The sequence below is a fragment of the Drosophila subpulchrella genome, chromosome 2L (assembly GCF_014743375.2).
Source record: "Drosophila subpulchrella strain 33 F10 #4 breed RU33 chromosome 2L, RU_Dsub_v1.1 Primary Assembly, whole genome shotgun sequence".
Classification (NCBI taxonomy): Eukaryota; Metazoa; Arthropoda; class Insecta; order Diptera; family Drosophilidae; genus Drosophila; species Drosophila subpulchrella.
The window spans coordinates 1,553,433-1,576,270 of record NC_050610.1 but is presented as its reverse complement, the minus strand read 5'-3'; the positions used below and the strand labels follow the sequence as shown (position 1 = coordinate 1,576,270).

The 22,838-nt window shown below is 40.3% G+C and overlaps 3 protein-coding genes across 4 annotated transcripts; 2 read left to right on the top strand and 1 right to left on the bottom strand.

Moving 5' to 3' along the window:
* Positions 1-1,065: 1,065 nt before the first annotated feature.
* Positions 1,066-5,304, top strand: LOC119548206 (tetratricopeptide repeat protein 30 homolog). Its single transcript, XM_037855340.1, has 5 exons — positions 1,066-1,438; positions 1,496-1,674; positions 3,052-4,053; positions 4,231-4,441; positions 4,777-5,304. Exons 1-5 carry the CDS (start codon positions 1,379-1,381, stop codon positions 5,290-5,292), a joined length of 1,968 nt encoding a protein of 655 aa, XP_037711268.1. The 5' UTR covers positions 1,066-1,378; the 3' UTR covers positions 5,293-5,304.
* A 14,781-nt stretch (positions 5,305-20,085) lies between these two features.
* Positions 20,086-20,410, bottom strand: LOC119548447. Its single transcript, XM_037855710.1, has one exon. The coding sequence runs from the start codon at positions 20,357-20,359 to the stop codon at positions 20,189-20,191; it is 171 nt and encodes a 56-aa protein (XP_037711638.1). The 5' UTR covers positions 20,360-20,410; the 3' UTR covers positions 20,086-20,188.
* A 109-nt stretch (positions 20,411-20,519) lies between these two features.
* On the top strand, positions 20,520-22,034 carry LOC119548446. 2 transcript variants are annotated; one of them, XM_037855709.1, is made up of 5 exons: positions 20,551-20,640; positions 20,965-21,092; positions 21,149-21,239; positions 21,303-21,395; positions 21,465-22,034. In XM_037855709.1, exons 1-5 carry the CDS (start codon positions 20,598-20,600, stop codon positions 21,674-21,676), a joined length of 567 nt encoding a protein of 188 aa, XP_037711637.1. In that variant the 5' UTR covers positions 20,551-20,597; the 3' UTR covers positions 21,677-22,034. The 2 variants fall into 2 exon arrangements, with proteins under 2 accessions (XP_037711636.1, XP_037711637.1); XM_037855708.1 differs by having other exon boundaries at positions 20,520-21,092.
* Positions 22,035-22,838: the final 804 nt, after the last annotated feature.

Genomic DNA, 22,838 nt, shown 5'->3' with positions numbered 1-22,838 from the left:
GATATCTGGTAATTGCCAGCATCAATTGCATTACTCATGCGCCGCGTTGTCGCTGCGGCTGTGGCTGAGGCTGTGGCTATCCGAGTGCCGCGTGCGGTTAGCCTTAGGCCTGGGATCGAGAAAAACTAATGCTCGACGGGTGACATTGTAAGAAAATGCAGTTGCACTTGATGCTGCCAACTAAAGATGCGAGTGGCGATGAGATGACATGAGAGGAAAGCGTTTAGCTGGCATCAAATGCATTTTATTTCGCAGCTAAGATTTCCAGTTCACCGTGAAACGGGACGCAGCTGGCAGAGTTTCATGGTCGCGTTTTTGAACCATTTTGCCAAGAGCTGGAGCGACGGAGAGAGCGGGCCAAAACCCGTTGTGCAACATTTGGTGGCCGCCGCTTTTGGCCAGACGGATGACGACGGCAGGCAACCTTGACCCGGTTCTACTTCTAGCTCGGAGCCTGGCTCAAGCCAGTCGCCTCCCAACCTCCATTCAAGCATGACTACTGGCCTTTGGATCTCCCAGTTGGCTCGGCTCTCAGACAGACACAGAACCTAATTAGCATTTCCGCACGTTCGCTTTAGTTATTGTCAGTGTGGGATTTCCACAAGGAGACTGTTGCTCCTTGGAAAAGCTAATTAAAAGTGCTCCTTGAACTCGCCGAATGAAAGGCTCCAACACGGATTAATGCCTCCGGTTGCCAGCTTCCAGTTAACACTTTAAGTCTTCCATCAGCAAGTCACGGAGATGGCGGGGGCAGCAGGAGCTCTCATCGAGATGCTAAAGTTTTCAATTAGACAATTTTCTCATTTGCATTTCAAATGGATTGGCCGCGCCACTTGCGCCCGTTTGGCTCTATCTTAATTGGTTTTTATTGCAGAGTTTTGGGCAGGAAAGTAATAATGTTGGTCCTATTTAGGCATTATATCATTTGGTTGTTAAAATATTTCAGAGTTAAAAATTGGTAATGTCAATTTAACGAGGCCTTTTATTTTAAATCTTATAAAATGTAAATTTTCTTAAAGATAAGCAAAGGCATAGGGAGCAGTAAAAAAGAAAGTTGAAAACAGTATCGTAGCTTACTCAACACAGTTACCATCTACCCGTGAAAAATGTAAAGGAGATAAACAAGTGCCGAAATGTCTTTACTAATATCAGTTGAAATGTTAAAGTTATTTTAACTTTGAGGTCTTAAGCCCTTTCTTAACCATAAGCCCAATTTTCCAACCCCCGTTTCGATGTTGAACAACCAACTGTTGCCTGCAAACGTTGCCCAGATACTTGACGGAAAACAAATAAAGGTATCCATGGAAACTCCGACAACCGACCATAACAAAGGGCTCTTAAGAGTATTTTTCATTTACCAACGAACCGCTCAGTGAAAATGTTGCATCAGGGAATTATCCTGCGTGAAGGGCACGTAACCAGGACAATATACAATCTGGTAAACCGTAACACAATTATAAATTAAGTACACGCACTAAGGGGAGAGCTTCTGCAGATCAAAGACAAACGCTACGAGGATGTGATCGAGTGCATAACCAACTTCGGTGAGGCGGCCAACACTAGGGCGGGGCTATCCACCCTGGGACACTGCTACTACCACGCCCAGAAGTACGAGGAGGCGGCCACCTGCTACGAGCAGCTCTGCCAGCTGGCGCCGAAGGAAGCCAAGTACAGGTGCGTTAAAAGTACGCAAACAGAGTACTTTGTAATTCAAATTGGATCCACTTATATTGAGCGTTGTACCACCACAACACTCTCTGGCAACTCTTTTGACCGGCATGTTCAGAAAGATTGAGTGGGGTTCTTTTGGAAAAGAGTACTAGTATCAATATTGCCAAGGAAATCGCTTAGCGACGAATTCGGGGGCTTATCATGTGCATCAATTTAAACTCTGAAGCGATTACGATGGCACCACTGTATTTATTACTGTGCTTATGCGATGCCCAATGCATGCAATCTTTTCTTAAAATAGGAACACCATCACATGTATTCGCTTAACCCAAAAGTTAAATACCGTAAAGTTACAAAATTCAGTACCTCCCAAATTCATCAACAGTTACAGTCACAAACTGACCATTTCCCCTATTTAAAAAAAAGTCTAATGTTGATGAAAGTCTAATGAACAGTGGACAAAAATGTTGATGATAAATTGGATAAAAGTTCGATGCAAGGACCATCGATTTTGTTAATAAATATTCAATTTAAAGTTAATGAATTTGTCACTTATGACTGCCACGGGTATGCCCATGTTAAATTCAACAGTATAATGCAAGAAAACTAATGAATGACTAATGGTAATACGATTTTTTAAACTGCAAAGTATAACTAAAGTCTCAATTCGTAAAATGGAAAAATAACGACAGCCTGACTTCCACTATTAGTCGGTGTTCCTACGATTTTTTTTATAGATCACTCATTGTCTCATCAATCGATAATAGCGTCTACAAACAACGAAAAGAAAAGAATAAAAGAAGGGCGTTTGTGGACGTTAGAGCGGGCGTGGCACTCGTCTGAAACAAACATAGGCTTCAAAGACTCGCTTTAAAAATGACTTTGCAACAAGCTCAACCTAGCAGCGAAGGCTTTAATTGCTCATAACATTTAAATGGGCGTCCTATTGTATCAATTCTGGGAATGTTTTGATAAACAAAACAAAATCCCATTTAAACTTTTACAAAAGACTTTAAAAATGTGGGTGATAGACAGAGTTTAACTTTGTGGGCGCTAGAGTGGGCGTGGCACATTCGGATAACAGCGCACTAATTCGGAAGCTAAGGAACCCGAGTCTCAACTCTCTAGCTCTTAAAGCTCACGCGGACTGACACATGGATAGGGGCTAAATCAAATGTATATATTTACTTCATAGGATCGGAATTGCTTCCTTCTGCCTGTTACATTCTTACTCCCGAATATAATATTCCCTTTTACTGTACAAGTAACGGGTATAAAAATAGATTGCTCAACCAATAGACTAATGATAAAATGTTCTTTATAATTTAAATCCTTTCGCTTGTATAGCTTCTATATTCCTAATTCGAGAATTCCTTTCAGATTCTACTACGCCCAGTCGCTGTACCAGGCTGGCATCTTCGCTGAAGCTCTGCGGGTGCTTAAGCAAATCGGAGACCAGGAAGATGAGCTCCGGGAGCACTGCCTCCAGCTGCAGAGTGCGATCCTCTATTCCAGCGAGGACTTCGCCGGGGCACAGAGCCTACTAAACCAGCGGGCAGGGGGCACTGCGGATACCCTCAACGACGAGGGATGTCTTCTTTTCCAGGCGGATCAGCATGAGGCGGCGGTCCAGCGATTCCAGGCGGCCCTTCAAGTGGGCGGCTTCAACCCACTGGTGGCCTACAATGTGGCTCTGGCTCACTTTCAGAGGAAACAACGAGCCCAAGCTCTTGATTATACCTCTGAGATTGTGGAGAGGGGGATGCGAAACCATCCAGAGTTGGGAATCGGTGCCCAGGTGGACATTCCCGATGGCGGTGCCAGGAGCGTGGGCAACCCCATCACAATGGCCATTTCGGGCATTACCCAGGCACTCAATTTAAAGGCGGCCCTGGAGTTTCAAGACGGCAATGAGGAGGCGGCCAGGGACGCCCTCTTGGACCTTCCCCCTCGAGCCGAAAGCGAACTAGATCCGGTCACGCTGCACAACATGGCCTTAACCGATGTCCAGGGTCCCGTTGCGGGTCTGAGGAAGCTGGCGTTTCTTCTGGAGCTGGGTGCCCCCTCCTGTCCCAAGGAGACCTTCGCCAACATCCTGCTGATCTGCTGCAAGCACGAGCTGTACGAGACTGCTGCGGATATCCTGGCAGAGCACACGGACCTCACCTACAAGTACCTCTCGCAGTATCTTTATGAGCTTCTGGATGCCCTAATAACCGCACAAACTAGTGCCGAGTTGGCCGAGAAGAAACTTGGAACTCTGGCCTCCAGTCTGGCCGGTAAGTTACGCAGCTTGGCAGCCAAAGTTCAGGAGGTCAGGGCCACCAATGAGCAACAGGCCCTGAGGGATGCCCTCAAGGACTACGAACAAGCACTGGAACTGTAAGTTGACCTTCAATCAAGAATGCTATTACTTGTTTTCTAGACATTTGCTTAGATGCGTTTATAGAATGTGTTTATTGTCACATCATTAACTAGTATTTATGCTTGAGTTTAGGGAACTCCATAAGCTATTCCTTGAAATACCCTAGCAATATACGTCCAATCTTGCATATATAGTTATCTGCCTGTGGTAATGGCCAGAGCCTGGATTTCCTGGCGCGATGACGACTTCGTGGGAGCAGAAAGGGAATTCCATTCCAGTGCGGAGTTCTGTTCAGAGAACTCCATTTGGCGACTGAACGCAGGACATGTGCTCTTCATGCAGGGCGATAAATACAACGAGGCTGCTGCCTTTTATGAACCCATCGTGCGGCAGCACTCAGATGATGTGAGATTAAGCCATTCAAGCCACCCCACAGATACTTCCAATTTAAATGCCCGGTACTTGAAGTGAACATGGGATTTTCGCACGACACCACAGAAGTGTTTTCGCCTTATTAAATGAAGTCCTTTTTTTATGTTGCGAACACTTTGTAGATTAAAGGGGCCCCTTAGTTTCAAATGCAATGTCCATATCAGTTACGAATATAAAATCCTTATCTATTGAAATTCCCTTAAGTAGAAAATGATGTTTGCAAAAGTACCGGGTATCTAAACGTCGGTGCGCTCGACCTTACACTTCCTGGCTCCCAATTTTAATCTGCAATCCCCCATGTCAACCAGATCATGTCCGTTTCGGCAGCAGTGCTGGCCAACTTGTGCGTCTCCTACATCATGACATTCCAGAACGAGGAGGCCGAGGAGCTGATGCGCAAGGTGGAAAAGGCCGAGGAGCTGAAGGGCAACCTGGGCAAGCAATACCACCACCTGTGCATTGTGAATCTGGTGGTGGGCACTCTGTACTGCGCCAAGTCCAACTACGAGTTCGGCCTCTCCCGCATCGCTCACGCCCTGGAGGGTGGGTCTGGGAACCGCCTGTATGCCGACACCTGGCTGCACGTGAAGCGATGTGTCCTGGGGCTCCTAACCGGCATGGCCAAGCAGAACATCATCCTGCCCTATGTCACCGTGCAGGAGGTGCTCAACTTTCTGCGCTTTTGCGAGGCCTACGGGCTCTTTACGCCGGCCAACATTTTTTCAGCCACCGAACAGGTGCCGGAGGAACCACTAACCATTGGTCTGGAGGCCAGGAAGTTGCGGCTTCTGATGATTAGGCTGAGCGAATATGATCATTTTTAGCTTATGCGTTGAATTTTGTACACTGCTTTAATGTAATGGTAATAATAATGATCTAAATTATACATTGAAAATAATGATATAGCAAAGGCATATACCTTTTATTTCATAAGATATTTATGAAAAAAAATATGATGGTTAGATTTATTTCAAATGAGTGAATGACAGGAACTGCCTTTGGTTAATGGTGCTGATTTAAAAAAAAATGTTAAGCTTTCAACCTTTTTGTTTGTCAAACCTTAAGCCCAATTTACTTACTTGACACCAATTCACTACCAACGAGTATATATTTATAGCACCCCTTGACCGTTCAAAAGATACATAACAGGCTATATTTTCCATAAGATTTTTAAAGATTTACTTCTTGTCAAAATGTGATAAGACAGAGATGACATTTCAGAAAAACACATACCTGCGAATAATAATAAAATCCCAAGGGATCTACTTGCCTTGGCTCTGTGACAGCTGGAAATTCCACTAAGGACTTCTAGACAATGTGAATAGGCAAAATAAGGTGGGTAATAAATATAAATTACAAGTGGAAGAGCAGAAATCTGTCATAAATCACATTAATGGCAGATTTTCATCAGGCAGGTTGGCGCAACCGGGAAGTGGATTGTATGCCAATCTATTGACAAAGAAACCTAACAGCACGTGCTAACAGGGGTGAACTGCCTCCCCATTTATCCAGTTTTTCCCACCCCCCACAACCGTTCTGCTCGGCGAGCACGTGAGCACTCACGCGTTCGATTTGACAACGTGTTTATGTCGCAGCTCAATTCCGCATTGACAGCCTCATCGACATCATCATCATCGACATCAATGGGACATCAAAATAGAAAAATAAGGAAAAAAAGAATGGTTGGCCCCGACTACGACATACCTTCGTAAAAGTCTTGCAGAGGTGCTATTCCTTTACAGGATAACATTTTTAGAATTTGTCAGAATATACAAATCCTAAACAATTTTACCAGACTTCCTATAATACTTATATTTTCAAATACATCTTCAGGATCCCTTTTATACCAGTATTTTTCTGAATACCTTACTGCCTACAATTGGTGACAAAAATGCAAACAAGCACTTTAAGTTGCTACTGGCTCGTGGGGCATGCCCATCCGCATCCCCATTCCCTCACCATCCCCATTTCTATCACCATCAGCACTGATGTTGTCATTATACTCATCGACATCCTCCTTGTCATTACGCGACGCATGCGAAAAAAGAGGAGCAACATCTACAGCATGGAAACACTTGTCATTAACACAAACAGACAGAACCACTCGCCCTCACACAAGCACGCAGAAAACCCGCACTTTTATACACATACACGCAGAATGGCGCCTGCATCTAAAGTCTCCACAGGAAAATAGTAACACCTTTTTGCGATGGAATTTGGTTATACCCTGACGGAAGGGGAACGTTGAGATCCTAACGAAAGATATAATGGTTGCCTTAGGAATACCAAGTCAAAAATTAATAAGTAACATTAAATTAATTTGTTAATTATTTATATACGTATATAGATCATTATCATCACAAGATTACAAATTTTCTCAAATAAGATAATTCGAGGGAAAGCTTTTTTATCTGATTTAAACATCATTTGTAGTCCTTTATTAAGGTGAGATAATTGAACTGTTAACTACAATAGCACGGTAATAATATTTTTATACATCAGTGTTTTTCTAAATCGTTAAGTATAAATTTAGTAAGCAGATAATAAAGTTAGGGAGTAGAGGGATGTGATTACTTGCATTGTCATCCCTCCATTAAATATGATTTAGTCCCCAAAGAGTATTTCGGCGTCGCTAAACTAAGACACATACATGAAACTTAGGATAACTTGTTTAACTCTTTTATTTTCCCTTCGACGCCGTCAAGTGTTGCTCATTTTGTTTTACTTTATCGTGTTTGTTGGCCGTGCTTGTTAGCCGTCTTTTGTTGGTGGCTCCTGCCAGCCCTCGTTCGTCCTTAATCCTGCTTCGGCTTCTGCCCAATTCCCTTTTTAGGATCTCCCCAGTAAATTGTGCATTTCAACCTTGCCTTAACACTTCCTGTCCCCCGTTTAACCCCTAACCCATCGAGCGACGTGTCGATTGTTAATATGAATGCCGAAATTTTTTGGTTAGGGCACGGCAACTCTAACTAAATTGTGCCTGCCTCTCAGACAGATTTTCCAGGCCATTTAAAGCAGCAAACACGGAGACCCGCAACCACATAAATATGTATTTTTCTAAATGTCCTGGCTTACGGCTTCAATGCAGTCCCCAGCTCGGCTGTCTGATCCTGTCACTGCCATTGTGTTGGGTAAAAAATGTTGGGTAAAATACATATAGAAGTTGCACGACAAAATGCACATACCCTTTCATTTAGAACTTGAGTAGTCATAGCTTCAAATCTTGGAATTGCAGACTATCTCGAAAATGGTTACTATACATAAATTGATTTCTCTTTATAAAATATTCTATAGTAGACTTCATCGTTCAAGAAAATAAAAGGCAATTCTAATTTTAAACTGATCGATTATTTAAACGGTATGTTGTTATATATACGGTATATGTTGTTAAACAAACAATGTACACTGGTCGGCATATATATTTTGTCATAGTATTCATTTGACTATCAGACTCTTGATCTAAGTACCGGTGCATTGTTCGAACTGAAAATTATGATAAAAGAGAAGAGCAAATCAATAACTGTTAATATGCAAAATATTTCGTCAATTGTGTTTTGTTTTTTCGTTCTGCTGATAAGAATGCCAGCAAGCAACGATTTTAGCAGTGGCATATATATTTTGTCATTGCGTGATTTAGTTGTTTCTAGGCAAGCTGAAAGTGTTGTTCAAGAATATTATTACAAGTTTTCATTAATATTGGATAAAGTCGATTTTTTAATATTTAAAATGGTTAAAAAATCTGAGCTGAGCGCCAAAATAAGATCGGAAATTGTGATCAAATATAACTTGGGTGTTTCTGTAATAAACATCGCTGAGGAATATAATTTGTCTCGTCAGACCATTTATTATCAAATCAATAAATATAAAAAATTTAATGATGTGATCAATGTTCACCGTAAAGGCAGAAATCGAAAGACTACAGCTCATAAAGACCGTCTTATCGTCCATGCTTTTAAGAAGGACCCTTTAAAAACACCAAAGGCTGTGTCCTTAGAGTGGGATGAGACTGCATCCACTTCCATAAGTGAGAGAACAATACGCAGGCGTTTGATTGAAGCAGATATGAAAACATATATTGCAAAACCAATTCCTTTTATCACCCCTAAAAATAAACTAAAGCGTTTGGAGTTCGCGAAAAGATACATCACCAAGCCCGCTTCATTTTGGCGTAATGTCCTGTGGACAGATGAGAGTAGTTTTGAATTCCACGCATCTCAAAAGAAAGTTTTTGTAAGAATTAACAAGAATTACCGTAAAAAAAATGCTCCTGTGTGTCAAAGAGTAAGTCATGGGGGTGGAAGCGTAATGTTCTGGGGTTCAGTTTCATATAATGGTGTGGGAGACTTGGTTCCCATAGACGGATCCATGAATCAGAAGCGATATTTAGAAACTTTAAACAATTATGCATTTCCCTCCGGCGACAGATTAATAGGAAAAGAATTTATTCTCCAACAGGACAACGCTCCTTGCCATAAGGCTAGAATGATTACTAGGTTTTTAAGAGATGTCGGGGTGGAAACTCTCGATTGGCCGCCACAAAGTCCTGATTTAAACATTATTGAAAATGTGTGGTCGCTAATAAAGCGAGAAAGAAGCAATGATCTGACCAGGACAAAAGCAGAAACCGTCACTGAGGTTACAATGAATTGGAAAGAGGTTCCCTTAAAATACCTTCAAACCTTGGTCGATTCCGTTCCGAATCGCCTGCAAAAGGTCATAGACACCAAAGGAGGGTATATTTTTTATTAATTTCCAGTTTCAAATAAATTTATAAAACAAATTAGTTAATTAAGATGAAAAAAGAAATTTTGTCAAAATACTTATGCCACCCATGAAATGACTTAGTTTTTAGTTTTAATTCAATTAAAAATCTAAATGAATGTTAAAAATGAAAATTTGTTATATTTATAATTTAATACAATGTAACTAAATGAATTATGTACAATCCATACATTTTTTTATATTTAAAATAAAAAAAAATTTAAACAGAAACTGAGGCATCGCCATGACAAAATATATATGCCGACCAGTGTATATTACAAACTATTTTAATACGTTTTTGGATTAAAATAAATAAAACAGACCACGAAGGGATATATATTTTTTATCAGGCTGAAGCTTAGTCAGTTAAATTTACCGACACTAGACCTGCATTATAATAAATACGCCTTTTATACAGCCGATCTTTTAAAGTTTCCATAGCATCGCGTATATTATTTAACATGGCATAGCTATAAACAGCTTGTAATAAAAAAATGTAAACTTTACCAAATAAAAGTTTAAAAATAGCCCTTATCATCATTTTATACTTACTCATCCAACAAAAATAGAACTAGTGCTTATCATTTATCATCTAATGTAATCAACATGTTAAACGCACATGAAAGCACTAAAGGAAATATTAAACTAAAAATATTCTAGAGTAGACTTCATCGATCAAGAAAATAAAAGGCAATTCTAGTTTTAAACTGATCGATTATTTAAACGGTCTGCTATCCTTTTGCTTGAAACAGAAGTACCCCCTGAAAGGGCATAATTCCATTTTATAAACCGCATTCAAGTCAAAAATCAATAAGGCTTTATGGGTGCTCCTGTTGTGGGTGTTCTTGTTGTTTTTGTTGACCGTCGGCATTTGGCGGGGCAATTGTTGCATGTCAATGTGAGTGTGTGCGTTTGTGACCGGTTAACTGTAAACGAGAAAATAACTCAGGCGGCGGCTGGAAACCCCAACAACGTAACAGAGTAAAAATAAAAAAAATGGGAGCGCTGGTATTTTTAAGAGGAAATCAAATATTTTGCTTTTCCGGCTGCCAAGCGATTGGGGGAAAAAATGTAAAACCAGATAAAGAGCTTTTATTTTTATGAAATATTGTGGGTAAAGCAATTAAACTTCGAAAATATTTAATGAAGTACAAACTGCATTGTTTCAATCACAAATAGCTAAATGTACCTACCCATCCAATATTCCACAAAACATTACAGAAACAAATTGGGTAAACTAATAAAAACCTTTTAAAAAACACTTCATACAGTGAAATCCCTCGATTAAATTACACATGTGCCTTGTAAAACCCGCTGAAATCCTAGGTCTTGGTTTGAAATGCATCATTTTATTCTTTCATCGGTTCTTTCAAGCCATCCTTCCTATTTTGCCGACAAATTTACCCAAAAGTGTTCCCCGCGGCTGTCAAGAACTCGGTGAGGACAATAAATCAAGCTTTGATTGCTTTTATCGACAGAACAGCAACACAAACCCAGACACAGGCGAATAGAAATAGTAAATCACTTTACGCTATGGTCAGAGCAACAAATAATACTTTCGACCGGCACGAGTACTTTGCCACACATAGATACACACATATATGTGTGCAGTGGCATTGAAATATTGTTGGAAATTCGGTTGAATTGAAAAGGAAATTGTCAAGGCGTGTTTGGGGTTTCGACTAAAATGTTGTTACATCCATTACGTATACGCAGCGCAGACAGAAGCGCCGGAGAATCAAAAGGGGCGCGCCGAGAGGCGAAATCAAATATCAAATAATTGCTGGCCATTTTGAACGGCTGCCAAAAATGCTGCGTTGGCCATTTGTTTCAGCAAGGACAAAGGCAGTGAAAAAATGTCTCTCAGGAATTAAACAGCAAGCACTATCAATGAATTCAACGGCTGGTTGTAGCCATGAAATGCAGTCCCTGAACCATTTGTTTTAGTTAGTTTCGCAAGTTTTCAGACCAACCCCTGTCATTGTTCTCTCCATTAATCAAAAGCTTATTTGGAGATTAAGCCCGAAGAAGGGTCAAAATTGGCATGTATTTTCCAGTCATGATTGATGCAACAATGTCATTCACGGATTGTTGGCTGCCTTCAATCGTTCATAGAAAACGGCTTTCGCTTCGACACGTTTCGCCAAGAACTGTCCAGACAGCCAAAGTCCCGAATGATTCTCTTGGGAGTATTAAAATTTTCTACACCATTTGCCCGAACTGCTGAGCTGTCAGGGCGCCAGGGATGCGGAGCTGAGGCAGAGTTCTTTACAGCGGCCAATAACCTTAACAGTTCGATGGTCCCAGTTTTAGCAGACCTTGATAACAGCGTAAGAGTACTGAGGGTGGGTTTTAGCCTAAGAGAATATTACAGTAAGGCCAAACGGAAATTGTTTAGATAGTATTGTAATGTTATTAGACAAACAATGTGTCTTACAAATTATTTCAACACGTTTTTTGGATTAAAATTAATAAATCAGACCACGAAGGGATATATTCTTTATCAGGCTGGAACTTAGTCAGTTCAATTTACCGACATTAGACCTGCATTATAATAAATACGCCTTTTATACAGCCGATCTTTTAAAGTTTCCATAGCATCGCGTCTATTATTTAACATGGCATAGCTATAAACAGCTTGTAATAAAAAATGTAAGCTTTACCAAATAAAAGTTTAAAAATAGCCCTTATCATCATTTTATACTTACTCATCCAACAAAAATAGAACTAGTGCTTATCATTTATCATCTAATGTAATCAACATGTTAAACGCACATGAAAGCACTAAAGGAAATATTAAACTAAAAATATTCTAGAGTAGACTTCATCGATCAAGAAAATAAAAGGCAATTCTAGTTTTAAACTGATCGATTATTTAAACGGTCTGCTATCCTTTTGCTTGAAACAGAAGTACCCCCTGAAAGGGCATAATTCCATTTTATAAACCGCATTCAAGTCAAAAATCAATAAGGCTTTATGGGTGCTCCTGTTGTGGGTGTTCTTGTTGTTTTTGTTGACCGTCGGCATTTGGCGGGGCAATTGTTGCATGTCAATGTGAGTGTGTGCGTTTGTGACCGGTTAACTGTAAACGAGAAAATAACTCAGGCGGCGGCTGGAAACCCCAACAACGTAACAGAGTAAAAATAAAAAAAATGGGAGCGCTGGTATTTTTAAGAGGAAATCAAATATTTTGCTTTTCCGGCTGCCAAGCGATTGGGGGAAAAAATGTAAAACCAGATAAAGAGCTTTTATTTTTATGAAATATTGTGGGTAAAGCAATTAAACTTCGAAAATATTTAATGAAGTACAAACTGCATTGTTTCAATCACAAATAGCTAAATGTACCTACCCATCCAATATTCCACAAAACATTACAGAAACAAATTGGGTAAACTAATAAAAACCTTTTAAAAAACACTTCATACAGTGAAATCCCTCGATTAAATTACACATGTGCCTTGTAAAACCCGCTGAAATCCTAGGTCTTGGTTTGAAATGCATCATTTTATTCTTTCATCGGTTCTTTCAAGCCATCCTTCCTATTTTGCCGACAAATTTACCCAAAAGTGTTCCCCGCGGCTGTCAAGAACTCGGTGAGGACAATAAATCAAGCTTTGATTGCTTTTATCGACAGAACAGCAACACAAACCCAGACACAGGCGAATAGAAATAGTAAATCACTTTACGCTATGGTCAGAGCAACAAATAATACTTTCGACCGGCACCAGTACTTTCCCACACATAGATACACACATATATGTGTGCAGTGGCATTGAAATATTGTTGGAAATTCGGTTGAATTGAAAAGGAAATTGTCAAGGCGTGTTTGGGGTTTCGACTAAAATGTTGTTACATCCATTACGTATACGCAGCGCAGACAGAAGCGCCAGAGAATAAAAAGGGGCGCGCCGAGAGGCGAAATCAAATATCAAATAATTGCTGGCCATTTTGAACGGCTGCCAAAAATGCTGCGTTGGACATTTGTTTCAGCAAGGACAAAGGCAGTGAAAAAATGTCTCTCAGGAATTAAACAGCAAACACTATCAATGAATTCAACGGCTGGTTGTAGCCATGAAATGCAGTCCCTGAACCATTTGTTTTAGTTAGTTTCGCAAGTTTTCAGACCAACCCCTGTCATTGTTCTCTCCATTAATCACAAGCTTATTTGGAGATCAAGCCCGAAGAAGGGTCAAAATTGGCATGTATTTTCCAGTCATAATTGATGCAACAATGTCATTCACGGATTGTTGGCTGCCTTCAATCGTTCATAGAAAACGGCTTTCGCTTCGACACGTTTCGCCAAGAACTGTCCAGACAGCCAAAGTCCCGAATGATTCTCTTGGGAGTATTAAAATTTTCTACACCATTTGCCCGAACTGCTGAGCTGTCAGGACGCCAGGGATGCGGAGATGAGGCAGAGTCCTTTACAGCGGCCAATAACCTTAACAGTTCGATGGTCCCAGTTTTAGCAGACCTTGATAACAGCGTAAGAGTACTGAGGGTGGGTTCTAGCCTAAGAGAATATTACAGTAGGGCCAAAAGTACATTGTTTAGATAGTATTGATATGTTGTTAAACAAACAATGTATATTACAAACTATTTCAATACGTTTTTGGATTAAAATAAACAAATCAGACCACGAAGGGATATATAGTTTTTATCAGGCTGAAACTTAGTCAGTTCAATTTACCGACATTAGACCTGCATTATAATAAATACGCCTTTTATACAGCCGATCTTTTAAAGTTTCCATAGCATCGCGTCTATTATTTAACATGGCATAGCTATAAACAGCTTGTAATAAAAAAATGTAAGCTTTACCAAATAAAAGTTTAAATATAGCCCTTATCATCCTCTTATACTTACTCATCCAACAAAAATAGAACTAATGCTTATCATTTATCATCTAATGTAATCAACATGTTAAACGCACATAAAAGCACTAAAGGAAATATTAAACTAAATATAGTAATGCTGCTTTATTGTACCGTTAACAGAGCTACTAAGAATAAAGCAGACATCGTTTTATCTCTCGTCTGCCTTCTTTCTATTAGAGCTTAAGAGACCCATAGCAACAGCAGCATCACTTCTCTGTAAAACGGTGGACAAAAGAGAGATGTTTACCAAAGAGAGCCATTTGGATGAGTTTCTCTTGAAATCATTTTGAATCTTTGCCTTCTCTTTGAATCTATTAACCATTAACAGAATAGCTCTAGATTCTCAGGCTAAGCTTACTTAAGTTTGTTTACAGAAGTCCTGGAATCTAAACTATTCTACTATAATTATTTTTAAGAATATTCTTACCTTATTTTGAACTGTTAAAAGTATCTATTAAAACCAGCTTGGCTAAGAAGTAAAATATATGTATTTCAAGAAATTGATAAGGTTTCGGAAATCAAAAAAACCTAAAGGCGGAACCCAAAACAAAATTGGATCGACCCAAAAGTCACAAGCAATTTGAGATTCCAGAGGGGAAATCAAGTAAGTGAAGCAGCCAGCGCCAAGTCAAATTTTTCACAATGCGGCGAAATAAAAATAAAGGACCCAACAAATTGTGCATGAAATGCTTCCCAGCCGGAGACCCAAGAACTGGACGCTGCCATATAACCTACATACATACTGTGTATATCCTCGAGTCATTCGAAATTTGCACAAATGAAAATTGTGGCAGTAAATTGAATTACCCAAAGCAGCAGCAACAGCAACAACTCTTACTACCGCAGTGAAAACAGAACAATAAAAGCGGCGGAAAAAGAATAAATGTTGAAAGGCCGAAACCGGCCTCCTGTTTCCCTTCCCATTCTAGTCCCCATTTTTTGTTCACTCTTCTCCCACCAACTCCTTTTTGAAACAAATAACTTGTCCCCATCGTCGTCAGCCCAAGAAAAAGCAACAACGAAGTTGAGGAAATCCAGCAGAAGGATCTGGTGGTGTTTTGCGACCTTAAGATACCATCGTATTTTTATGTTATGCATAATGACGTAATAAGATTTCGAAACAAGTTTAGTACAGAATTAATTTTGCTCTCTTATTAATTTAATGTGATAAATTCATACATGACTGCTGGTAAATATGAAGAGAATCATTTTAGTTTAAATAGTATATTAGCTATCTTAAGTACAGATAAAATTTAAATAATACTTTATAAAAATAATGCAACTATTATTTCATTAATTATTAGTTTTAACAGTTAGACCTGCAAATTTGTTTATATTAATGTTTTTTTCAGGAATTCGTTTCTTATTATTTTATAAAATAAGCAGTATGCTCCTGTCCGAGTTGAATACCGGGTAAGAAATGCAAAAAATGGTGGCTACTGACTGCAAAGTCAAATGAAAATCCCTGCGGGGCTGTCTACCTCCCATCCGCAAGGAATCTCCCCACGTCGTTGTCACATTAGCTGCGCCACGCTGTGCGCCCTTAATGAGCATCGCAGACATATGCCATGGGGCACGGGCACGGACCAGAAGCCTTGAGCCCACAGCCCAGGCCAGGGGGCGTGGCCAGGAGGGCGGGGACAGGGGTAAGCGGTCGGCGGTCAGAGGTCGCGGGCCTGTCCCGAATGCTTTTATCGCCGTCCAAATCTCTATACTCCCGACCTACGTAAATTGGTATGTTTAGGTTGCCCTTGAATTGCCGCATGTGGGGTGGGGGGATTGGGGTGGGATTTCGGGGTTGGGGATCAGGTCTTATGTCTAAGCGACACCCTCGCCATATGTAAATGTCTTTATTGTTGTTCATCCGACACTGACACTGACAGTTGCCTCCAAGAGGGGTTGGTCTGCAAGGGAAGAAATAAGGAACATATGGTGGGGATTTCGAAGGACCTTTCTTTGGGAGGAACAGATAAAGTAGAGCAGGAAGATAGAGAAGATACCATTACATTTTTTATAAAATTAAATTAAATATTCTATTCTACCGTTTCTTCGTCTGTAAAGCTTTCGCACAATAAGGTGTTTTTTCAGAATAGTTGAAATTTAATCTATTAGTTAAATAGATTTTGGGTAAACCCTGCTAATACCTCAAGAAGCGAATTTCTACACAGAGAAAAATATTCAAGTACATTCGTTCTTAAAAACCACGTAATTACATTTTGGTATCAATGTTCTTAATATGAGAACAAAATATTAAGAAGAGAAAAGTTAAATTGAATTTACTTAAACACTTTTTTATAAGTATACACTAGTGACTAGACTAATAGTTTATTTGTTGAGATAATGTCCTTAAGGATATATACAGTAGTTGTAAATATAATTCTACTCATGTTTTTAAAACGTGTCAGCGATCCATACGTGAGTTTCAACCAAACACAGTGAGCCACAATCCCCACCACTTAGGACAGTAATCGCTGCCATGATTATGGCATCATCGTCATTTCAAACATTCTGCGGCTCTCGAAGGCCCTGCATTGAAAAACATTTCGAAATGGGATCGACCGAAAATTTGTTGTTGGCACTCTTCCCATTTGCAGCAGGCACACATTTCCCACCAGTTTCCTCCGCCCATAAAAACCCACAAATCTACGCGAATTTTCCTCCACACTTGTTGATGTTAATGCACATTACGTATACGCACGCTGGACGTTTTTACTTCTCTCTTTTCGTGGTGCATTTTGCGTTTTGCGGTCTGCAGTTCGCCGTCTGCCGCATAATTTTTATTTTAATGCTGCACTTTAGGCACATGCCAAAAATGAGATGGTTTTAGGCGAGGAGGCTTTGGGAAAAAGGGAAAAGACCGAAACCTCCAGACAGAAAAGATCTTTGCTGGCCCATTTTCCAGTGTGCCGACTGCTCGCTACGCTGATTCTTCAAGAAGTTGTCTAAACAACTGCAGATGCATGACGACAATGTGTTCTGGTGTTTGGGGCGGAGATTTCCACAAATGCTGCTGACGTCAACCGCGCCAGCCACACGAGTCGTGTGGGAACAATTCGAACGGGGGAACATAGGCAGCATCCATCTAGCCATCTGCAAATTTAAACTCTCCCCCTTTCAACAGGATCTGCGTAGTCATTCAAAATTAAGCAATAATGTTACTACTTTAATGATATTTCAGGACTCATAAAAGAAGTTGATGATTAATAAATTGTCAAATTATTGGTAAACATTTTTAGAGGGTGTACCAGCTTATTAAAATTCAACCAAACTTAATTAAGTTAACCAATAATGACAATCAGTCGATCGTTATTAATTGAGTGGTAGGATCATATGACTACTGTGAAACGTATATATTACTTATCTTCCAGACAATCAAAAATTATAGTTTGCACAGATCTTATCCATCTTTGTCTAAGTAATTCGTTAAAATATGATATCATTATACAATATTGATTTATCAAATAAAACTTTTTTAAGATTCCTCTTTCCGAGGCAGCACATGTTTTTCTTCTATTCTACTTTACCCCGATTTTTTAAAGTTTTCAGAATAACATGCCTGTCCTGCCGAAAATTGTGTGCGATTTTCGGTCCGCTTCTCCCGAGCGCTTCTGCTCGCTGTAGTTTTGCTCGATTTGCGGCAAATTAAGTTGGCCCGGCCAGCAGACCATGCTCCCAGCGGAGCACACCCACCCACCACCACCCGCCCCATGGACGGCCTCCAACCCACCTCCTCCCCCCGTTGGGTGGTGCATTGTTCACGACGTCGTCTGGTTTCGGACTCGGATTCGGGGTCTGGGGTCTGGCTGCCGCCCAAAAATGCAATAAAATTAAATGTTTTTGTGTAAAAACTTTATGACTTTGTGTTTATGTTCGCAACACGCTCTACTCTCGCAGCACTCTGCGTCCAAGTTTCCCGCGTTGTTTTTGGACTTTTGGTTGGACGCTTGGCCTGCTTTAGTTTCTGTGGCTGATTGGCAATTGTTTTTGCTGCGGTGCTCCTCTTCTTGGCGATGTTGGTGGTGTTGCTTGGTGGTGGCGGTGGAGCTGCCGCCTCGCATGTGTTGACAGTAATTAATTTAACTGGCATAAATGAAATTTATATGAGCAACACATTTTGCGATACTTTGACAGACAGGCGCATGTCTGCCGGGCACTGTGGTTTTTTCCATATATATTTTGGAAACTGGATATAGACTTTCGATATAAGGCATCTGCAAAGACATCGCTTATGTGGATTTGTCAATTACAAAGTTCTCATGGCTTGGCTAAGCTATAATAACAGATTATATTAATATCGCCTTTATGTTTCTAAGTACCTTTCGTTGCGAATAAAACGTTAAATTCGAAACTAGCGCTTGCTGGCTTTTACTAATATGAGTATGAAATAGCACCCTAAAAAAACTATTTTATGAACCCTTTTTTATTTGTATTTTAATAACCGTGTTCAAAAACTCTAATTTCGCTGTAACTTTCTGATGTCCTTCGGTTGAGTGCTTTTTCTTAAAGTGTTAGCAGGAAAGATTTCTATTCTTTCAGGCTATTATTATTTTGAACTTACCAAGATAACATGTATCTAAAATGTACCAAATAAAGTATGTTTAAAACACCGTTCAGTGTTTTTAAAAATATTAATATCATGAACAAGAGCTTGATTGTGGCCCAAACACCCTCTGCAACCCCTTAACGTCTTTATCAAAGTTGAATGTTTCTATGAAACACAAGCGTAGCTTACTCAGCCCCGATATCCTTTGGTAGCTTCTTGAGACCCTGACAGCCCCATCTCTCCGACTTATCTCATCATCAAATTAGCGCGGTCGGTCCCAATAAAGCCCTCAGCCACAACTCAAGTAATTCCAGACTCCTCACCAATTACGGTTTCACTTTTTCCCATCGTCGAGGGTTTCCCTTCTCCGGCTGCCGCAGTTCTCTTCGTCGAGCTGTCTTGCTGAAGGCTGGTGAAATCATCGAGTGGCAGGCACGTTCGCCCTTCAATTGAGGGGCGTGCGAAATGCATCATAAAAATCAAATATGAATATACTTTTTAACAGCTCACGCTTTTTGACAACATCATTGGAGAGCGCCTCGAGGTGTGCCCAACTAAATGCTTATTAATTATGAGTCTGCAGGCCGGCATTCCATAAACACCCGTCTGAGTTCCGCACTTCGACGGCAAAAGTAATTAACTTAATATCGCTGTAAAAAGAAAACTTTTTGCCCGACTGCCGTAAAATAAAAGGATCCTGAGGAGGGGAAAACCGAAAAGCAGTCGTAAACAAATGAAGCTGCCAAGTGCAATGATGTTGAACATTTTATTTGGCAGAACAACGCGAAAGGGTTGTAATTATAATTGGCTGGTCCAGGGGAAATATATTGCAGCTGAGCGACTGTGTATCCATATCCTTTCTATCTCTATCAACCGCAGCAATGCACAACATCAAGTTAAATATTCAAATTCAGTTTGACCTCCTGGGTCGCCATAAACGTATCTCGGCCATTGTCATGTGGAAATACTGTTTAAATTGTTGTTCCCGGGGAGGAGGATCCACGACTCCCGCGATTGATTCACACAGCGAACTTCCGCCGCCAGCGAGCAAACAAAAAGTTTACGCTTCATAGCACAAATTGAATAAATCATTTGACGTTGTCGAGCAGTCAAGTTGGGGATGCAAGGGGTCGAAGGGGCGGGGCCAAAGTTCGTGGGCTCACATAATTGTTGCGCAAAATTGACCAAAAATAAAAGCTTCCCCATAAGCGCGAAAATTCAGCAGCAGGAGGCGGCGAGTCTGAACAGATTTTAATTGAAAATAAATAAATGATGCTGTTTAATGCCCTTAAAAGTAGGAGCACCCATGCTTGAAACCAAACACTTTGCCGCCATGAAAGTTAATGGGGTTATCAAAATATGAATTTTTACATTGAAGAAGAAAATTTTAAAATTCACTGAACTTAACTGGCTCAATTGTATAAAATCCAGTTATCGAAATTGCAATTTTTTTGTATTAAGGAAGAACAGTTTAAAGGTTTATATGATAGAACAGGAGATATTTCAGACCTAATTACAGAAATGTGCAATCTCCATTTGCTAACCGAAAAACGAGTGGTACCACTTTGACTTCTTGGTGCAGCATGGCCACTGTGCGATTTTGCAGCGGGGCGCTGGGCAGGCACAGCAACTGGACCACACCTCAGCCAGTTCCATCAGGAGCAGCAGCACCACCAGCCAAATGAGGGCGGAACCCAGCGGTGGGATCATTCTGGCGACTAAAATAATTATTTACAACTCGGAACTCGGGGCCAAGACACGCTGGAACCTTGTCGAATCAGTGAACCAAACGGCGATGACATAATCGCATCAGCAGCGGCCGATGCAGATGCAGATGTAAATCGCTGGAACAGAATTGCACGGACCCAGTTAATATATCGACAGACAACGGCGCAGTGTAATTGCGAATGTCCGTGCCCCGTTTCCGATTCCGCTGCACGTTTCCGTGATGGAATATGTACATGTGAAAAGAAGCAAAAACAACACTATCGGTGAGGCGTCACTCCGCCATTCGTTATGCAATTCACTAGCAAAATAACAATACCCAACAAAAGTCGAATAAATTGAACAAATAAAGCCGAAACTTTGGTAGAAAGCGGCACGTAAACTCTGACAGCAATGGGAAACCAAGGAGTCGCTTTAAAAGCCGCAACCAATTCATTAGCCAGACCATTCTGATAAGCCAAAGAACCTTATATTAATTGAAAAACCTTACCAAAAGGTTGGAAATTTACTCTAGGCCCACTTTGTATGAAATATTATACCAATGCGGTTGATATATTTAAGCCTATTGCTGACTGTTCTACTTGTTGTAGTGCGTTTTACTAATGGAGCTAAATTAAGGCCGACTTTTCGAAGGGCCACAGTAAAGCCCTTGGTGTCTTCCTTTGAAGTAAATAAGTGCCCCAAAGTTAAGACCCTGAAGCATGTAAATAAAAATAGAGTAAGTTAGAAGGTAAACGCTTGGTGGCCATTGCTAATAAGTTTGTTATGAATTAGTTATTGGGAGTTTGGTTTGCCTATGCAACAACACCTCTGGACCTACCCGTCTACCAGCGACGTTGTGCCTCTTACAATGTGCAAAATAGTCGTGAGTCCCTTAGATGGTCTTATGATACTTTTCATCTCAATTGTTATTATCTCATTTATGAAGGTTACTTTAACACCAATATCTTGTTTACGGACTACAAGCATTTCCTTATAACCTATGCATGCACACACAATGATCAGACCAAGAAGTACAATGGTGAGTTAATTCTTTAAACTTCAAAATAATTTTCGTTAAACTTTCTTTATATTCGAACCTTTTTTGTAGTTAAATTGCGCATCCTAACTCGCACGCGAACTCCATTGTTAGACAACTTAAACAAGGCCCTCTTTTTCCTAGAGTCAATCGCATTTCCCATCGAAAAACTTGAGTTTCTCAAGGCGGAAGCGTTTTGTTTTGAGTGGTACATATTGAACTACCACGTTAAACCAAGACCCGGGCGACACAATTCCCCAACGAACATTGTTTGGGATCATTGATGATGTTGACGATGACAGCATGAATTAATTGCATAACTATCGCTAATTATTACAACATAATCAATGATTCAAGGAGCTGCGGCGATGGAAAGGAAATCGTATAACTTAATTAATTTGAGTTGGCCCAACCAAAATCAATTACCAACGACAGTTTCACTGGACTGATTGGGCTCGGTCCTTCAAGGAACCCAATTGTGCTGATTCCCGTGTCCTTGTTCCCGAAACCCACTTGTATGCATACATATATCGACACAGTAAAAAATAACTAAGGACTTGAAAAAGGTGGAAATTTAATAATGTTATGAGGTACATTTTCTTTGCCGATATACCGATTTAACGTTTATATTTCTAGAATACTCTGTGCTAAAAATATAGAGCTTTTTTAAGGACACTTGCAAATCTTTATAATTTAAGCAAGAGAGAACGCTGTCGTCGATGGCCCCGACTATCAGGTACCCATTACTCAGCTAAGGGGAGATGGGGAAGCATGTGCTCAAAAGATGACGCACTACGCCACTGCGTCTCCTAGCGTCAATTCCTTTATTTGCTTATAACTTTTTAATGAAAGGTCCAACACTTTAGCTTTTATAGTTTCCGAGATCTCTGCGTTCAAACGGACGTACGCACATACGGACAGACGGACATGGCTAGTGATCGGGATCATGAATATAGATCCTGTTACATATTTTCCGACGAATCTATTACACACCTTTACTCTAGGAATAAACCCTGAGAACTTAGACTCTATAGAATATATATAAATATAAAAGCAAGAAAGTTGGTATTCGGCATACAGATTCTTGAGGTCCTTGCGCACCGCAAGGTTTTTATTATCAATACCATCTGAATGCCAAAAATAATTTAAATCGAACCATTCATTAAAAAGATATTACCAAATAAAATGTTTAATCTTGGAAACAGTCGATTTGCTGCATGCATATCTCCATCTCCCTCGCTCTCCCCTTAGCTGAGTAACGGGTATCTGACATTTGAGGTACTGATAGTTGAGGCAATCGAGTACAGCGTTTAACATTATATTTTCCTAAATATGGCTTATACTAATATTTTATTAGAAACCTTTTTTCCACTGTGCACGCAGAGGAACACATATGGTGAGCAGACAGCCTCCTTGTATTGAATTGATGCCTTGCCCATTCTGGCG

What these genes read in the sequence shown, in the direction of transcription:
- LOC119548446 (XM_037855708.1), top strand. Translation starts at nt 20,916, where the DNA reads ATGCGGTTGATATATTTAAGCCTATTGCTGACTGTTCTACTTGTTGTA. An exon ending in AGCATGTAAATAAAAATAGA is followed by an intron (nt 21,093 to 21,148) that starts GTAAGTTAGAAG and finishes GTTATGAATTAG; the next exon opens with TTATTGGGAGTTTGGTTTGC. An exon ending in TTACAATGTGCAAAATAGTC is followed by an intron (nt 21,240 to 21,302) that starts GTGAGTCCCTTA and finishes TCATTTATGAAG; the next exon opens with GTTACTTTAACACCAATATC.
- LOC119548206 (XM_037855340.1), top strand. Translation starts at nt 1,379, where the DNA reads ATGTTGCATCAGGGAATTATCCTGCGTGAAGGGCACGTAACCAGGACA. An exon ending in CCAGGACAATATACAATCTG is followed by an intron (nt 1,439 to 1,495) that starts GTAAACCGTAAC and finishes GAGCTTCTGCAG; the next exon opens with ATCAAAGACAAACGCTACGA. An exon ending in TACGAACAAGCACTGGAACT is followed by an intron (nt 4,054 to 4,230) that starts GTAAGTTGACCT and finishes TTGCATATATAG; the next exon opens with TTATCTGCCTGTGGTAATGG.
- LOC119548447 (XM_037855710.1), bottom strand. Translation starts at nt 20,359, where the DNA reads ATGATCCCACCGCTGGGTTCCGCCCTCATTTGGCTGGTGGTGCTGCTG.